The 16,297-nt window shown below is 47.3% G+C and overlaps 2 protein-coding genes across 3 annotated transcripts in view; one reads left to right on the top strand and one right to left on the bottom strand.

Moving 5' to 3' along the window:
* LOC130605615 (acidic leucine-rich nuclear phosphoprotein 32 family member B) overlaps positions 1–16,297 on the top strand; it is a 97,002-nt gene that overhangs the window by 24,115 nt on the left and 56,590 nt on the right. The gene's annotated exons all lie outside the window — the stretch shown is intronic.
* The window catches only part of MLLT1 (MLLT1 super elongation complex subunit), a 29,062-nt gene continuing 16,889 nt past the window's right edge, over positions 4,125–16,297 (bottom strand). The window contains exons 5-12 of one of the 2 annotated variants that reach the window (XM_057421235.1): positions 15,884–16,009; positions 13,615–14,160; positions 10,035–10,122; positions 9,133–9,244; positions 7,951–8,050; positions 7,675–7,746; positions 5,625–5,696; positions 4,125–5,141 (exon numbers count right to left, since the gene is read on the bottom strand). In XM_057421235.1, coding sequence (XP_057277218.1) covers positions 5,013–5,141; positions 5,625–5,696; positions 7,675–7,746; positions 7,951–8,050; positions 9,133–9,244; positions 10,035–10,122; positions 13,615–14,160; positions 15,884–16,009 — 1,245 coding nt within the window. In that variant the 3' untranslated portion in view covers positions 4,125–5,012. The remainder of the gene's footprint in view (positions 5,142–5,624; positions 5,697–7,674; positions 7,747–7,950; positions 8,051–9,132; positions 9,245–10,034; positions 10,123–13,614; positions 14,161–15,883; positions 16,010–16,297) is intronic. The other variant, XM_057421236.1, reaches the window with a different exon arrangement.

Here is a 16,297-nt window from a genome sequence, read left to right as displayed (position 1 = left end):
CTGTGCAATACTTTTATCTTCCCGAGTTACCCTGAAGCTGTAAGTTGTGGTGTTAAATGAGCAGCCTGGGGAGTGCTTTACACCAGGGACTGCTCATAAGGCTGGGGACTACTACGTGTGAAGGCTGTGGTCTTACAGTTGTAGAAATGGTGCCTGGAGTGGGCACAGCTCCAGAGGTTTTGCTCTTCCCAAGGTCCTGGCAGAGGCATTTGCACTGAATCCAGAGGTTAGGACACATGAGAGCAGCTTCAGAGCTGGGGGAAGCACCCAGGACCAGGAGCTCTCTTCTAACTGGTTCTACAAGGCTGACTGGAGCCTGCCCAGCGCCTGGCAGGACTGCTGCTCCCACCAGGAATGAAGGATCCCTTGGAAAACGCCTTACTTCAGATTAGAAACCATTCCTGAACACAAACACCGATTCCAAGTTGTGTTTCCTGTTGGCAAAGGAGGAGCAGCAGGAGCAGGCGGAGGAGCACCGGGAACAGCTCTGGAGCTGCAGCACTGCTGCTACCACAGAGATGCTGTGGGGCAGTGCCTGGAACCGTGTGTGGTCTGGGCTCTGCGACAGGCAGGTGCCATGACTGTAACTGGGTGTTCGTTCCCCTGTCTGAACCCAACCGGGCTCTGTTGTCCAGAGCAACACGCAATAAACGCTGCTGTTTGTGTCCTTAACCCTGCACTGAAGTGATGCTCAGCCCTGGCGTGGGTCAGGGGCCAAGGGGAATGGGGAGCAGCAAAGCCCCTCTGCTGCTGCAGAGCCTTGGAAGTACAGGGAGCCCCAACCCAAAGCTGCAGGATTTAAAACTGAGGTTAACAAGCATCAGGGCTTAAAGGAGTTTCCCTTCCTGTGCTGTTCATCACCAGGGGCTGCCCTAGAAGCTGTGGCTGCCCCATCCCTGGCAGTGTTCAAGGCCAGGTTGGACACAGGGGCTTGGAGCAAGCTGCTCCAGTGGAAGGGGTCCCTGCCCATGGCAGGGGTTGGAACTGGATGAGCTTCAAGGTCATTTCCAACCCAAACCAGGCTGGGATTCCTATGTAACTCCATCATTGCTGCCCATGGAGAAGCAACCCAACAAACCAAAACCACCCCAAGTTTTACTTTTCCATCTTACTTTATTTCACTTTTTCTAGAAAATTCCTCCATAGTTCCACAAATTTAACAAAAAGTTTAAAATTCAGGACGAACAATCCTGGACCGTTATTACAAACATGATTTTCTTTTTAATCTTGAAGTTAGTCTTGGGCCAGCTGCATTTCTTACAGCCGAGTGAAGAATTCCCGTTCCCAATGCAACCTTGACTGTCCTCAAGTGACAAGGTATTTAATACCTCGGCTCTAGGCAGAAATACAATTAAAAGTCATCTAGAAGGTGAAGTACTTACATTTGCTTTAGGAGTGCAAACTCGTCTCGGCAGGTTTTGATGGCTATTCCATGCCCCAGCACACCAGGACCCCACTGATCCCAGGCTTTAGAAGTAACACGGAACCAGCGACCTGGCTCTCTGCTGGTGGCAAGCTCCAAAAGGGAAGTTTAAACCTCTCCTGCCATCAAATCCGTTCAAGATGGGCCGAAAACCGCTTCGGGATCGTTGCATCCATCGCTTGGGCTGGTCCTGATGCTACCACCGCGAGCAGCAACGGAAGAACTGGTGGCCAAAGCACTGATTGCACTTCCATGGATCCATGGGCACCGCTGCAATCCATCACGTCAGTAAGCAAAGCTTCGCGGCTCAAGACACAGCAAGACACCAGGAACATGCCCTGACCCCCTCTTCTGCCCCTTCAACACCAAGGGAGAGCTGAAGAGCCGCATCCTGACCTCAGCTCCACCACCACTCACACTCCTCTGAAAGCCTTCAGCCAACCGGCACCAGCTCGTGCCGTCAGTACCGAGACGAAGGGCACCGGGAAGTAACAGAGTTCATTTTCCTTGGAAAACCATTATGGCTACAAGTCAATTTTGGCTATTTTTGTCCTTTTTTTTTTTTTCCTCTTTTTTCTTTTTTTTTGCCTTTTTTTTTTTTTTCCCCATTTTAACAACGCTACTACAACATCCTCGAAGACCTGAAGCAATGCTGAGGGCAGCACCGCCACCTCCTTCCTATAGTACAATACTCCATCCATGCTCTCAAGAGTGACACAAGAACAAACACTTTATCCACAAATACCTGTACACGGCATGTTCAGAACAGCGGCCAGCCAGCCTACAGAGAACCTACACAGGGAACTCGCTCAGACCCAACTAGAAGGGGACACAAGATGAGGCCCGAATGTGACCGATCCTTGGCTGCAGAGTCATTTCCTCCTGTGGTCCCCGACGCTACCACATACCCCAAAAAACAACAACTCTGTAGAACAACTAAGTACTTGCAAGAAACCTTTTTAGTAACAAATCAGCATGTGCACACAATGGAAAAGAACTATTGCTGGGGGGGGGGGGGGGGGGAACAAACCTATTTCAGGTTTTCAAGGAGATTATAAACAGTCTAAAAAAATCCATGTGTAAAATACTTCTTATAAAAACCAAACAGGATTCCTATCGCCGCTCATCGGACTTCACAACTAAAGTCGCTTCCAGGGCAGGACGATGCCAGAGCAGGAGCCCCGGGCGCTTCCAGCCCCGTTCAGGAACACCCTCCCATGCGTGTTCATGGACGGGCTGGGAGCACCTCCACACCCGCACGGGTAACCCCAGAGGCCACCGAGAGGCCCAGAAGTGCTGCCAGGAGCCACAGGGCACGGTCCCTGGGCACAGAGAGCAAGGGAAAGACCTCGGGAGCTCAGGCTCAGGCCGGCCACCACCGCTGCACCTCGGGGACAGGGGTGATGCCGCTGTCCCCTTCCCCAGGGGCAGCGGGCAGGAGGCCCTGCTGGGTCCATAGCGACCGCCGAGGGCTCGCCTCCTCCACACCACAGACCCTATGGGAGCGGTTCACACATCCCCATGGCACCGAACACAGCCCCTGGTGAGCGGGGACCCTCTGCCGTCCTGCACCGCGGCGCGTCCCGGTGCCACCGAGCCGGGACCGCAGCTCCTCCTCCTGCCTTCCCAGCTGGCACGCAGGGGCTCGCTCCAGGCTTGGCATTGTCCATCAGGAAAGGAAACAGCTGAGATCACTGTCGTGACAGGGTTTGCGCCTGGCATGAGCTTGATTCTTTTATATATATATATATATATATATATGCATATATATATATACACACACACACACACACAACACATGAAAGATGGTACAAGGACAAAATTAATGGGAATCGGGTCAACATGACCCAACTCAAACAAGCTTATCATCATATTGCCACTTCAGTTGATTAGTTGCAACATTTCCATGATAAAGAAAGGGGGAACCCAAAACAAGGGACTGGATTTTAGAGTGGAGAAGGGACACAGCAGACCCCGGCATGATGCAGCCAGCCCCCCCCCCCCCCCCCAGCTCCCAAGTGGGGCTGTCACAGAGCTGGGGGGACCCCTCAGAGCAGAGGGATGCTTGGGAACGCCGCGCTCCTCCTCACACCCGCAGCCCAGCTCACATTTGGCAACAGCTTTGACACTGATGGGGAAAACTGAGCAATTCTTCAAGAAAATACTGAGTTTTGGGAGCAGGAATGCAGCAGAGGTTCAATGAGAGCTCCAGGACTTTCCACACACCCACCTAGACAACACTTGGAAGCCAACACTAGTTTAACTAGAAACATAGGAGAGGGCTGGGATTAGTGTTTACTGGTTCTTGAACAGGCAGCAGGGCGGGAGAGGGAGGAGGAAACAAACCCAACTTCACCCATTTCCTACGTCAGCGTTTTCCAGCTGTGTCCAAAGATAAAACTCTCCCTTGTTTTGGTTTTCCCAAAGTACAGCCACTACTATAGGGGCCACTGTAGGAGATTCCTCTTTGAGAACATAAGAACAAAACCAATCACGTCTTTTGGCAAAGTTAGCATCAACACTGACAAGTGAGGAGACGAGAGGTGAGCCCCTTCCGAAGCACTGAACGCTTCCAAGATCGCTGCTGGGCTTCCACACACTAGAAATTGTCCACAAGAGGCATTTTAACAAACAAGTCAAAGGTTCTTAAGCGCCCTTCCCCTGCCAGAGCCTTTAGAAAAGAGAACAGAAAAACACACCCTTAAGATCATAAGACCCAACTAGGCCCTTCTTATACATACAGTACATACATATATATAATATATATATAAAATATACAGCTTACAGTTTTGTAGTCCTATTACAGTTAAAGCAGACTGAAAGGAGTGAGACTTTGTTTTAGGAGCTCAGATCAACAAAACAAGACACCTCCAAACCCCAGCGGGAGACAGCAGATTCTAGAGGCCTCTTCAAAGAGCACGAACTGTCTCTGCAGGAAGCTGAAGGTCCTGCCCGTGGCACGATGCCCTGGAGAGATCAGGAGCCACGTTACAGCAGTGCTCTGCACCGAGCCGCGCCAGAACGAGCTTGTAAGTGATCACAACTGGGATCTGTCCATCTCCTCTGCAGCAGAGCAGCGGGACCCACCTCTGGCGTCAGGCTCTCGGGTTAAGCTTTGTAAAAGCCAATCTTACTTACACAGCATCAACGCTTCCTCGCAGAGCTGCGGGCAACGGGACTCGCTGGAGCTCTCCGCAGGCAGATGGTCCCTAGATTTGGTGAAGAAAACATCATCCGCACTTCTTCAGACCTCAGAGACGCCTGAAAACGTGCTCTTCAAACACAGGTGCTTGAAGCAGAACGAGAAACGTCGCGCCGGGAGGTTAAGTGCAGCACATCTTCTGCTCTACTCAGGATCTGCGCCCAAGCGTACGTAGGAAGCCAGGGAGGACAGACTCAGCAATACGGGTGCTTGTTTGAAGCCTACAAGAAAGTGCAGCTGGCTGTGCATTCATAGAGCATGGCTGTTCTCTAAGGCAGTGCTTCGGGTGAATCAGGAGAATAAGAAGGCCTAGTTCCATGGGTTCGTTTCCTGGTACCAATCAAGGGGATCTCTGGTTTCAAAAGCAGCTGCTGCCAAGGCCAAGCGTCATGTCGCTACCGCTTCCAAGTAGCTCTGCAGCTTGCGGACGGTCGTCTCATCCAAGGAGAAGAGGTCAAAGTCAAAGGTTGTGTTGGTAACGTTAAAATGCCCGGTTTCTTCAATGAGATTTACAATCTGTGCACAAAGGAGACAAGCAAGGATGTAGACAGGGAGCTATGAAGATTACTTAGAGCAGACACGGAGCAATCCGCCCCATCTTTCCCTCACCCCTCTAGAACAGCCTCAGAGAGGAGAAAGTCTCACAACATGAAGGGAATCCTCTCCCAGCAAAGCAAGCCTCCTGCACTAGCTCAGTCCAGGAAGGGACATGGGCACGCTTCTTCCCTTTTAAATTAGGCAGAGAGAACCCAGCTTTGGGACTGCTCCTGGGATGGCAGAGATGCACAAACCACACTTGCGCATCTTCTCCAACAAAACCATGGCATGCACATCTGATGTAGTGGGTTTTTTTCTACGTATCTTTGCTTTCAATAAGAAGCAGACCCTCTCCTGAAGGAGAGGCAAGTGAAAGGTCAAGCATCACAGGGGTCCAGCTGAGACCCTTGGACACAAAGGTTAGAGTACAACAGCCTGCCAGAGCTGACAAATGATCTCTACCTGCTGTAGCACATTGCGCTCTCGTAGTGCCATTAGTCGCCTGTGAAGCTCCACTAATTCATCAGTGTAGGCCTGTAAAGGAGGCAGGAACAGAAACAGTGACATATGTGGTATGTTTGAGTGACTGCCAAAGTGACTCTTCTAGTGAGGAGCAGAAAAACTCGAGGCCCTTTCATACATGCTCCTATTCCCAATTTTTTCCCACATTTTTTACTGCCTCCTCCATCCTTATCAAGTACTGGAGGGTTTCACATAAACTCCCATAAAGACTTCACAAGCTGAGGGCAGATTCAGATTAGACATTAGGAAGAAGTTCTTCACTGAGGGTGGTGGGACATTCGCACAGGGTGCCCAGAGAAGCTGTGGCTGCCCCATCCCTGGCAGTGCTCAAGGCCAGGTTGGACACAGGGGCTTGGAGCAAGCTGCTCCAGTGGAAGGGGTCCCTGCCTGTGGCAGGGGTTGGAGCTGGATGAGCTTTAAGGCCTCTTCCAACCCAAACCAGGCTGGGATTCTATGAAATACAGATGGTCTGAAGACCACCAGAAAGAGTATTCAATGTCACCATTAACCAAATGCTTATAACCAGCTTTAAGAAGTGGTTAGAACCTTTGAGCTCAGAGAACCTCAGCGAGGTGAAGTTCACCCTGGTGAACTTCAGTGCAAGTTCCTCCTCAGCAGGTTGCACTAATAAATTACTCATTACCTGAAAATACCTGCATCAGTTCCCAGCAACCTGCTGAGCAATGAGTTGTGTTTAGGGAAGGAAAGACTCTGAGTGTGCCGTACTCATGGGTAGTTTTCCTTGCACAGGGGGAACTGCAGGGCTGGTTACAAGCTCAGCACAGTAACTGCTCTCATATAAGGGTATTGGGGTGTTCTTATTTATTTTAATTTAGGCAGCCAACCAGGCACGTTTCTGCCAGTGCACTATTGCTCACAGGGGATGGAGCCTTAATCTGTAAAGCTGCCTCAGAGTTGTTCATGTCTGTATCAGCAAAACTGAACTCATTTAAGTAATTGTACCACGGGAAAAAAGTACAGTAATCCCAAACTCGCTTCCCTCCCCCCAAAAATGTGTGAACCATCCCCCTCCCCAGCACACTGACACAGAAAAAAGCACCAAACACCCTCACTGAACGCCATGCTGCTGGGACAGCTACTGCCTTCTGTGAAACCTCTGGACAAGCGGATGGTGTTTCAGGCACTTTCTTCAGTGTGTCTCAAGGGTGTCCTCTACCATGTGCATTAAGCAATCTAATAAAAGACACTATCACCTACAGACCTTGCCCTAGATAAGCCACCCACGCTGTGGGTAACATCAGGTTTTGTGGCTGGCAGGAGACTCGGGTGCAAGTATCTTTAGGATCCCAACTTACACCTTAAATTAAGCGATGAACTTGTGCCGTGTTCCCCTGTTCAAAGTGTTAACACACACAAGAGCTACAGTCTGATCCCCTGGTTACTGCAAGGATCTCAATGTTCAGACTAAGGAAAAGTATTAAGCTCCCATTTGATTGATTTCTTTATGAGAAAGAACACAGTGGAAGAAGCCTCTGGACAGCTTGTGGGCTGGTGATTTGCCTGCCACTCAGCCATGCTTTGGGAGCACACACACTGCTCTGCTTCCCTCAGAGGCTACAAAGAAGGGCATTGCACTGAACAAACAAGGTTTCAACTCAACCAGCAAAGCAGAGCATCAAACAACCTTTCATTTGTCAGATCAAAGACAGATGAACACGGACTTTGAATGAAGAGGCCTCACCACTGCAACAGTGGCCAGACCACTGGTTCAGACAACGGGCAAACCACTAAAGCAATTCAAACATTTGCATATGGAAACACTCTGGGGGTACATCTATTTAACATACACAACCTCAGCAGCATCACTCTCCAAAGCCTGGCTTTTCAACAACTGCTTTTCATTATACTCAAACTTTCAACCTGCCCAGACAGAACCACGTGAACAGGCTCAGCTGACACAAACTGTTCTCTACACACAAATGTGAGCAAGCATCCAACAGCTCCACAAGACACAAACCCTCAAACATACCTTATCGTATGTGCCCTTCTTCAGGATCTTCTCTGGCTTGTTACAAGACTCTGGGCTTTTTCTTCCAGATGCCTAAAGGCAAAAGAAATCAACATTAGGGACGAAAATTAGTGCTGACAAGTGGGTTAATGGTTCGGGCACACAGCACTACAGAGACAGGAACTATGGGTCTGATAAAGAGTGAAATAGATTTGGTGCCACCACGGACTGAACACAATGCAGGAACCCAAAGTGGTGGGAAGCAGCCCTGTATGGCAACCCAGGATGCTGCTGTACCTTATTATTTGCAGGGGGCAGTTTCTGACCAGGAGGTGGCTCTCGACTCGGCAGGCAGGAATCTGCACTGTTATCACTGTCGCTGTCACTAAGGCTCAGTCTGAAAGACAAGCAGCAGAGAATCAGCATCACCAGGGAGTGGGGATCTAACTCAGCTGTCAGCTAAACCACAGAGTTTAGTGAAATTCTCTTTATTAGAATAGCAAATTCTCTAGGATAAATGGTCAGTCTGATTTCCAAGAACCCCTTTTTCCCCCAGCTGATACCACCTTTGCCATCTTCCATTCCCTGGGCAGACCCTGCCAACACCTCCACTGAAACCACGGGCAAACAACACATTTACTGTTTCTGGTGTGACCTTTGAGATCCCCTATTTATTCTCATTCTTCTCGTGCCCTTACAGCTGGATTATAGCAGGTATCCTAACTTCTAGTGAGCCTGACAAGCTGCTTGGTACCTAAAAACATCCTCCAAAGTCTCTCCTGTTCAGTTGATAACAAGAGTGCAACAATGGATTTTGGAGGGGGGAGCTGGTGAACGAAAGCATCACTTGAAATTTGCAGTTGCTGCCTGGGACAAGCATTTGGTTTCAAATATCCAGCTTGACACTCTGGGTTTTGTCTACAACAGTGTTTCCTGGGGGGAAAAAGATGAAATTCAACTATTTCCATTGCCTAAAGCAGGAAATGGCTGTAAACCAAGTCCTGTAGGAGTCAAGTAACCAACCATCAGCAAAGACCAGAATGTCTCCGTTTCGTACCAGCCCTGTGCAGTGAGCAGAGCTCACATGCTGACAGCCTCCACACCACTCCTCTCAGCTCTGCAGATCAAAGGTGGCACACACCATCCCGCTCTGCAGAGATCTGAAGATGACAATTAGGTGACTGTTTTAAGGGGCTCAGTTGCTAACACCTGCCAGCTCACAGATCCCTTCCCAGGGCCTTCCTCTCTTTGAGTCCCAGTGATCCCTCCTCATCCAATTCTGTCCTCACCCTGCTGTTTTCATCCGCTCTCTGTCCCCACCCCGTGCCAAGTCCTCCACACATCTGCCCCTTCTCTCCTCCTCTCCCACTTTAACACATCACTTTGATTCCTCCCTCCAAATGGAGGGCACACAAAAATACCAAACACGGAGGGGAAAGAAGACAAACAAGCATCTTTTTCTTCCTGAGTTGTTACCACCTGGAATCCCGGCTGACTGGATTTGCTTTGACTGCTGCCTCTTCTCCGGAGGAGCTGTCATCATCATCTGACTCCTCTGACTGCAGATCTTCCACCATGGAGCGCAATGGGCCTGGGATCAGAGGGGAGAAAGCAATTCATGAGGACACACAGAGCGAACTTCATCTGAGCTGATCTCAACTGCATTAGTTGTTATGAAGATACATCAAGATTTCCCAGTAAGGTGTCACTGGTATTCCCATTTTGCACAAAAACACTGCTAAGAGACTATATTCCAGTCTCAAAACTAAAACAAAGTTGACAAACTTTACTACTGCTGTGAAGCCACCCCAACCTCCCCCAAATCCTCTCTCTGAAATGAGAACAAAAGGACGCATTTTTCATGTGCTTGGGGGCTATTGTAAAAGTCACTCAGGAGACAGCATTTGCAGCAACACAGCATTTGCTAAGGTTAGAACATTTACTGGTACCACAGCGTATCTCTTGGGACTCTCAGTGGAGGGTTTTGTAATGTATTGGCAAAGTGATGCATGTCACATTTCTAATTTTTAATAAACCATATGAGAGACTGGAGGAGAACTATTCTGGTGGCACTATAGATCAAGCAGCAGCCAACACATTTATAAACTGAGGCAGAAGCCAAAGTCAACAGGGAAAGAACCAAATCCAGAGAGACACCCTCCTCATAAACTAACTGCCAAAAGAAGAAAAATCCTTGTTCATGATTACGCCAGGACGTTATCGCCTGTTCCGGGTGAAACATCACAGCTTCAACACATGGTTCCACACAAGAAACCATATTAGTCTTACACATAAAGTGCTAAGAAAATGGTTTAAATTCTCATGAGCCTTTTAAGGTTACGCAAGGAAGAGTTTAACAAACTTGATTTCTTGCAACATACCTTGACTGTGGTTCTGAGATGGCTCGAAATCAGAGTCAGAGCTGGAGTCGGAGCTGGAGCTGGAGTTGGAAGGGCTGGACTGGACAGACTTAACCCCCCATAGAAGGGAAACAAAAGAGAAAGAATCTTAACCTTTCTAATCCAGAAAAGCAGTGCATGACACAAAACACAGTGAGACTGAAGCACGTGGTCTACATCGTACATCACTGAATGCAGCCCTTGGAATTACAGAAAACACACAAAACACAAGATGAATAAAAACAGCAGTTATGGAAACTTCAGCACAGTGTAGCTCAGCAGCATCAACAGGTCCCACCAAATGGGGAAACACAGCTCACTTTCCAATGTAAAGGTGCCCAGCATAGAGCCTAGAACAATTACTACAGCCCTCTTAAAAAGTGTGTTTGCTACAACCCACCAACATTCCCTCTGAACACCCTGTACTGATCATGAAAACACAAAGGACACCTATCCTAACTAGCTCACTTGGCTCCAAAATGAGTTCTAATGCATTACTATACCCTCAAAACAGCTGTTTCTACACCAATCTGAGGGATCCACTGTGGTAGTCCCAGTTTAGTGTGCAAACATAACAGAAACCTGCTGACCTCCAGTGGAACCAACTCTGTGGATGCTCAGTGCTCACCAGCAATGCCAGGAGCACACTGTGCAGTCGGAATGGGTGAAAAGACATCATCAGCTACAGTTAACAGCAGCATCCAAAACAAAGCTTTAGCACTTTATAAGGTTTTAACATAAGCCCACATACCATCCAGCAATCACTGCTTCAGCCTGATGGGCCACGAGGTGGCAGCGAAGGCTCAGGCAACTATTTCATCCTCAACAGCAGTGCCTATTACAATAACCTTAAGAAGGTTTTGTTGTTACTCAGTAGGATCTGGTTTGAAGCTTCTCAAAGTACTGTAAAATTACCCTGCCTTTTTTCCAAGTAATTCCCTCAAAATGTGGCATTTCGATTTCATTGCACCATTCCTGGGTATCCACCTATCAAATCCTGATGCTACAAAAATCACACATTCCTGTTGAGCAGTGAACTTTACTACAGAAAGTGTTAATACTATAAAAACATAAACTGAGAGACAGAGGCACATCAGCAGCTTTGGGCATTAAGTGGAAGTGGCAGCAGGACTTTCATGCCAATACTACCCTTTCCTAACTGTAAAGATTGCGGAGAGTTTCATTTATTCCACTGTAAGCAGCTGGGGAAACATGTCAAAAAGGGGTATTACAAAGGGGAATTACTCAGTAGCCAAGGAAAATAATTCAGCAGTTCCAAAATCTGATCCATCGACACGTTGCAGCAGCCCTGTCTGTTTAGAGAAGTTACAACATGAAAAGTAGAGCTGTATTTTCAAGGTAAGGGAGAACAGCTCTTGTGTCTTACCCCCAGATTTAACCCAAACATCCTCCACTCCTGATCATCTCGCAGGTATTCCCTTAAAATGACTGTACAGACCCTCATCTCTCCTTTTGCCATTAACCCTACCAGCTATTCCAGCTGGACACACTCTGCTGCTCAGGCTGCAGTTACTGTCACCGGGCTATGACAAAAGCACAAGCCGACAATGGAAAAAAGCAGCCCCATCCTCACATCTCAGCCTCTCCCTTTTGTCAGCACCAGCATTTAGGCAGCCAAGCATGAGGCCAGCTCAGGGAACTGGACTTGATGGGGGGAAGGAGGGGGAAAAAAAAAGGACAACTAACTTCCAGCAGGAGCTGAAATGGAAGGAGAAACTCCTCCAGCCCACTGCAAAGTCACACAAGCTCTCGTGCCAGCAGCACAAATGAGAGCAAGACTGTTCCTTTCAACAGCAGCCTGCAAAGATGTCAACTTTGAACGTGGAGCTGCAGCCTCAGAGCATGTTGCACAATACGCTGGCTGCAGCAGCAAAGCTGATTTAAGAGTTTCCGGGCTCCGGTCCACCTCCAGCTGCTCCTTCGCTTTAGTGATGTGGCTTTACCACACAGATCCTCCACCAGCTGTACAGTGCAGTCACTGGAGCAGCAAACTGCAGCACTGGGAGCAAAAAGAACCCCCCAGGGTGGAAAAGGAACTCAGTCTTCCCTGCTGACGCCAATGCATTATGCAGTTATACCCTTAAGCTTCAAGTTCCACAGAAACCTAAGCCGATCTGACTGGCAGCTGCCACGTTCCCTCTCCATCACACTGAATATTCCTACCCTCCTCTGGGCCAGCACTCAAATACCTCTTGTCAAGCATCCAGTAAGAGCTGGTGCAGGAGAGGACACAGAAGCATAAAAGCTTGGTGGGGGTAGGACAGGGCTGCAGCAGCCGCTGTGGACCCACTCCTCCAGTTTGTGGTTTCACAGAACAGTCTAAATGCTGCTATCAGCTTACAGCTGCCTGGCAGCTCCCAAGGGGATGGGTAACACCTAAGAAATAATGAAGTACAAGACACCTGGGGCTTGACATAGCTCAGCAGAGCACAAGCTCACAGTGAGGGCCATGGATCTGGTACAGAAACAACGGGCTTGCTACACACTGACACATTCCAGGTATAAGGGTGAAAGCGGAGAGGAGCTGCTGACTGTCTTTAAGGCAAAAGCCACACGTTTAATCAAGCTGGAAAAAACCTCTTTGCAGAGTAACTTCAATTAACACTTCCCCAATAAGCTCTTCTGCCAAAAACTCCTTTCTGAAATAAAGACATCAATTCTTACTGTATCATGGTGCTGAGTAAATCCTAGCACAAAGTGTCCCTAAAAGATTTATCCAAGTTAAAGGAATCTTTCTAAAAGCAGTCAGGAGAAAGCAGTTCAAAAATTCCTGTGCCATTATCCTGTGAATCCTATTAGAAGATAGATGGCTGTGTCACAAATACAAAACACGCGAGCAAAAAGTAGTGACAGTTTGGATTTAAGCTGTGTCTTTCCCCTCCTACTTTTTTCCTTTTTGCCTTCTTTTGGGAAATGATTTTTAGAAGACAGAGGATGAGGAATGTCCTTAGCTGGAAAAAGGAAAAAATATTTAGACAGCTTTTAAAAATAGCAGCACAATAACATAAATTGGTTTAGGTTTTACAGCACAACTTCAGTTTCATGGCATGTGGCTGGACTCGGAGCTTCAGCCAGTCGCACATTTCTCATGGGCCATGTCAGGAGTAGGGGGTTTATTTATATTTTCATATTGGTTTGTTTCTCAGAAACAAAACTGAAATTATTTCCTCCTCTTCTGAATTAAGATCATGTTCAAAACCACCATGAGCAGGCAGAAGTGTATCTGTGCTTACTCGACCTCTATAAATGTCACCGCACGGGATGAACGAGAGGCCATAACCTTAAACTCTGACTTTTAGATAACTCTGCCTGCAGATAAAGCTAAACAGAGCTGCACATCCGAAACAGGAGGCAAAGCAGGTAGTAGTAATGATTAACACTGAGGAGGTTTTCAAAGAGGAGCTCTGAGGTACAACCCAGTCTCCGCATTTGCCAGTCAGGTTCTCTACCTCATGTGAAGGAGTAGTTTTGAATCGCTTTCTCATGCAGGGACTGAAGCAGTGTGCTTAAGAACTCTGGTAGAGGACAAATCCCTACTCACCTCTGACTTAAATGAAGTTTCATCCTCCGAATTCGACTCCTCCATTTCCACAGGCTTTTTGATCTCCTTGGCCTCGCTTTCAGGTTTTACCTTTTCCACTTTGGCATTTATCTTCTCCTTGGTTTGTTTCTTCTCTGGATACGAGGAAGACGAGGTTCTGGGAGACGTCCCTAGGATATTCTTTACCCCTTTGGAGCTACTCTTTTTCTGTTTTTTGGCACTAGGCTTTGGTGACTCCACATTAGAGGGCCTCTTGCTGGAAGACTTTAATTCCGGCTGTGGCCCACCCTTTGGAGAAGTGTTCTCCAGTTTGGTCTCCTTCACGGCCAGTTTTGGTTCCTTGAAAGCAGCTTTTGGAGGCACCTTCTCCTCCTTAGGCAGTTTGTTCTCAGTTGGTTTTCTCGAGGAGTCCTTCAAAGGCTTGTTTTGCTCTCTTTCAAGGTCTTTGGAGGAGTTTTTGCTTTCAGAGTCTTTTCTTGGCCTCTCTCTGTGCTCCTTGGTTACTTTGTGTGGCTTGGATGCCTTGCTACTTTCCTTGTTTGCATCCTAAAATTCAGCAACAGAAACATGCAAGCCAGGTATGAAACTGAAGCTCATCATAAAGCACAGCATCAAACACATTCTCATAAATCACATGGAAGCATTTGTTTCACATAAGACATCCACTCAGCAGATGCCCAACGTACTTATCTACCCCGGAGCTAAACATCTAGATTTCCCTAAAGGCGAGACTGACAGCAGGCACTTGAACATCTACACTAGGACAGGACGAAACATGCTTCACAAAAGCCTGTTCCTTCCCATGGCCTGTAAAAGGAGGTCTATAAACATTTACAGATGTTTAGTTCAGATTTAATCTGCAGGGTTAACATCTGAACCCAGATAAGAGGAAGCTCACTCTAGCTGTGCTACCCAAAGTTGTATTTCACATCATATTTTAGAGAAAAAAAAACAGCAACTAAAGAGATACTTTAAGGTTAAATCCCATTCACAGCAAATACAAGTTAGGTTGACAGCCCCCAGCTCACTGCATCAATCTCCCTGCAACTGGCAAAAATACTTAATGTCCTCACAACCATCAGAGGCGCAAAGTCTCTGATATCAGCATTTTATCACCTTTAATAAGTGCTTTAAGACAATAGGCAGGCCCCTACCCATTCTAAGACACAGGTACCCACGAAGGGACAGGAGTACTTCCCGTTGTGAATTGCATGTGAACTCGACATGCACACTTGTAGAAGTGGGTCTTGTGGGGAGATACTGGTGTATGAACTGGATGTGCTGAGATGCAAACACAACTGCACCTCTGGGGGCAACCTGGAGGAAGAGAACCAGGAGCCTCTTGTCTCTTCAGCTACTGGCAATTTTCACCAGAGCTTGTGTCACAGCCTCCGATTTCTCTTCTGTCTTTTGTGTTTTCTAACGCTTAATTCCCAACCAAAATTAAGTTGGCCACTGACAGGTGAGTCATCTCTATTCCTTTGCATAACATCAACATCAGAAAGCACGACTGAAGAACCAGAAGTGTTTAGAGCCCTGAACAAAATGGCTATCATAACTGAATTACGCTACAAAATGAACTGCAACTAATATCTGACTGTTCAGGCAGATAAAGTGTATATAATCCACATGAAAACACTGCTGATGGATTGCTTCTTCCCTGTAGAATTATATAAAAATAGCTTCATCATAAGTGGAAAAAAGAAAACTTAAGGTTCTTCTGAAGTCTCAAGATCTAGATACTGCTGGATGCAAACATCAAGTCTTCAAATCACTAGTGCAACCAAGTGCAGCCTGTTTTATGTTCTTTGCACCACTACCCTAAGCAGTTCTAATGACAGACAAAGCGTCAAATCTCTACTCAGCCTTCGTCCTAAGAGATGCAAGGACTTAGGAGTACAGCTTTTCCTGACAAGACAGTGAAAGATCCCGTAATCCACCCTCAGCATCAGGGCTGCAAGTCAGAATGATCGGAGAGGACTTTACTCAACTTTATCTGCTAGAGCAGATCAGAAGGAAGATATGGTTCAAAAATTCCCATCCTTGGACATTTCATTTTCTTTTTGAGTTTTCCCTGGCGAGAACTCTAGCAAATCATACAAAGGCCTCCTAACTGAGGCTAAGTTCCAGACCATTAGCTAGTGGCCTATGGAGTACAAGGAAGGTTTCAGAATTAGAAGTAGCCAGAAACAGCTGCTAAACAAGCTCTTAGCAGCCAGTCCTGAAAGACTTCTTCACCTCAGGAGGACAAAAAGCACACTTCACTCACTTTTGACCCATGGGATGGTTTGGTCTTCTTGGGATCAGAGAAGGCAGAGAGTGGTATCGTGGGTAACATCGGATAATCAGGACTTGGCCTTGAAACAGTTTCTGCTCCTTCTGGCATCACCATTACCTAGTAATAAAGAGAAGAAAAATGATGTATGAGTGAAGTCACATGGACTATTAACACGGGATGATGTTAAGTCACTTGCTCAATTAACACACTATTATTCATCTTTTGAATGTTTTTTTCCCTACTTAAAGGCCATAAAAAGATATTGTCTAGGTAATGTTCGGTTTCAAGGCAACTCCTCAAATACAGAACACTAAAATCACAGAAAAAAGAAAAGCAACATGTAATATCAAGTATCTTTCCCAAAGGGAATGCCAATATTCTGAGCACAAGCAGGCAATAAAGCTC

The sequence above is a fragment of the Pezoporus wallicus genome, unplaced genomic scaffold, assembly GCF_028554395.1.
Source record: "Pezoporus wallicus isolate ANWC-B61680 ecotype Strahan unplaced genomic scaffold, APGP_CSIRO_Pwel_v1 scaffold_14062, whole genome shotgun sequence".
Taxonomy (NCBI): Eukaryota; Metazoa; Chordata; class Aves; order Psittaciformes; family Psittacidae; genus Pezoporus; species Pezoporus wallicus.
The sequence above is the reverse complement of the archived record's forward strand: the minus strand, read 5'-3'. Positions and strand labels throughout refer to the sequence as shown.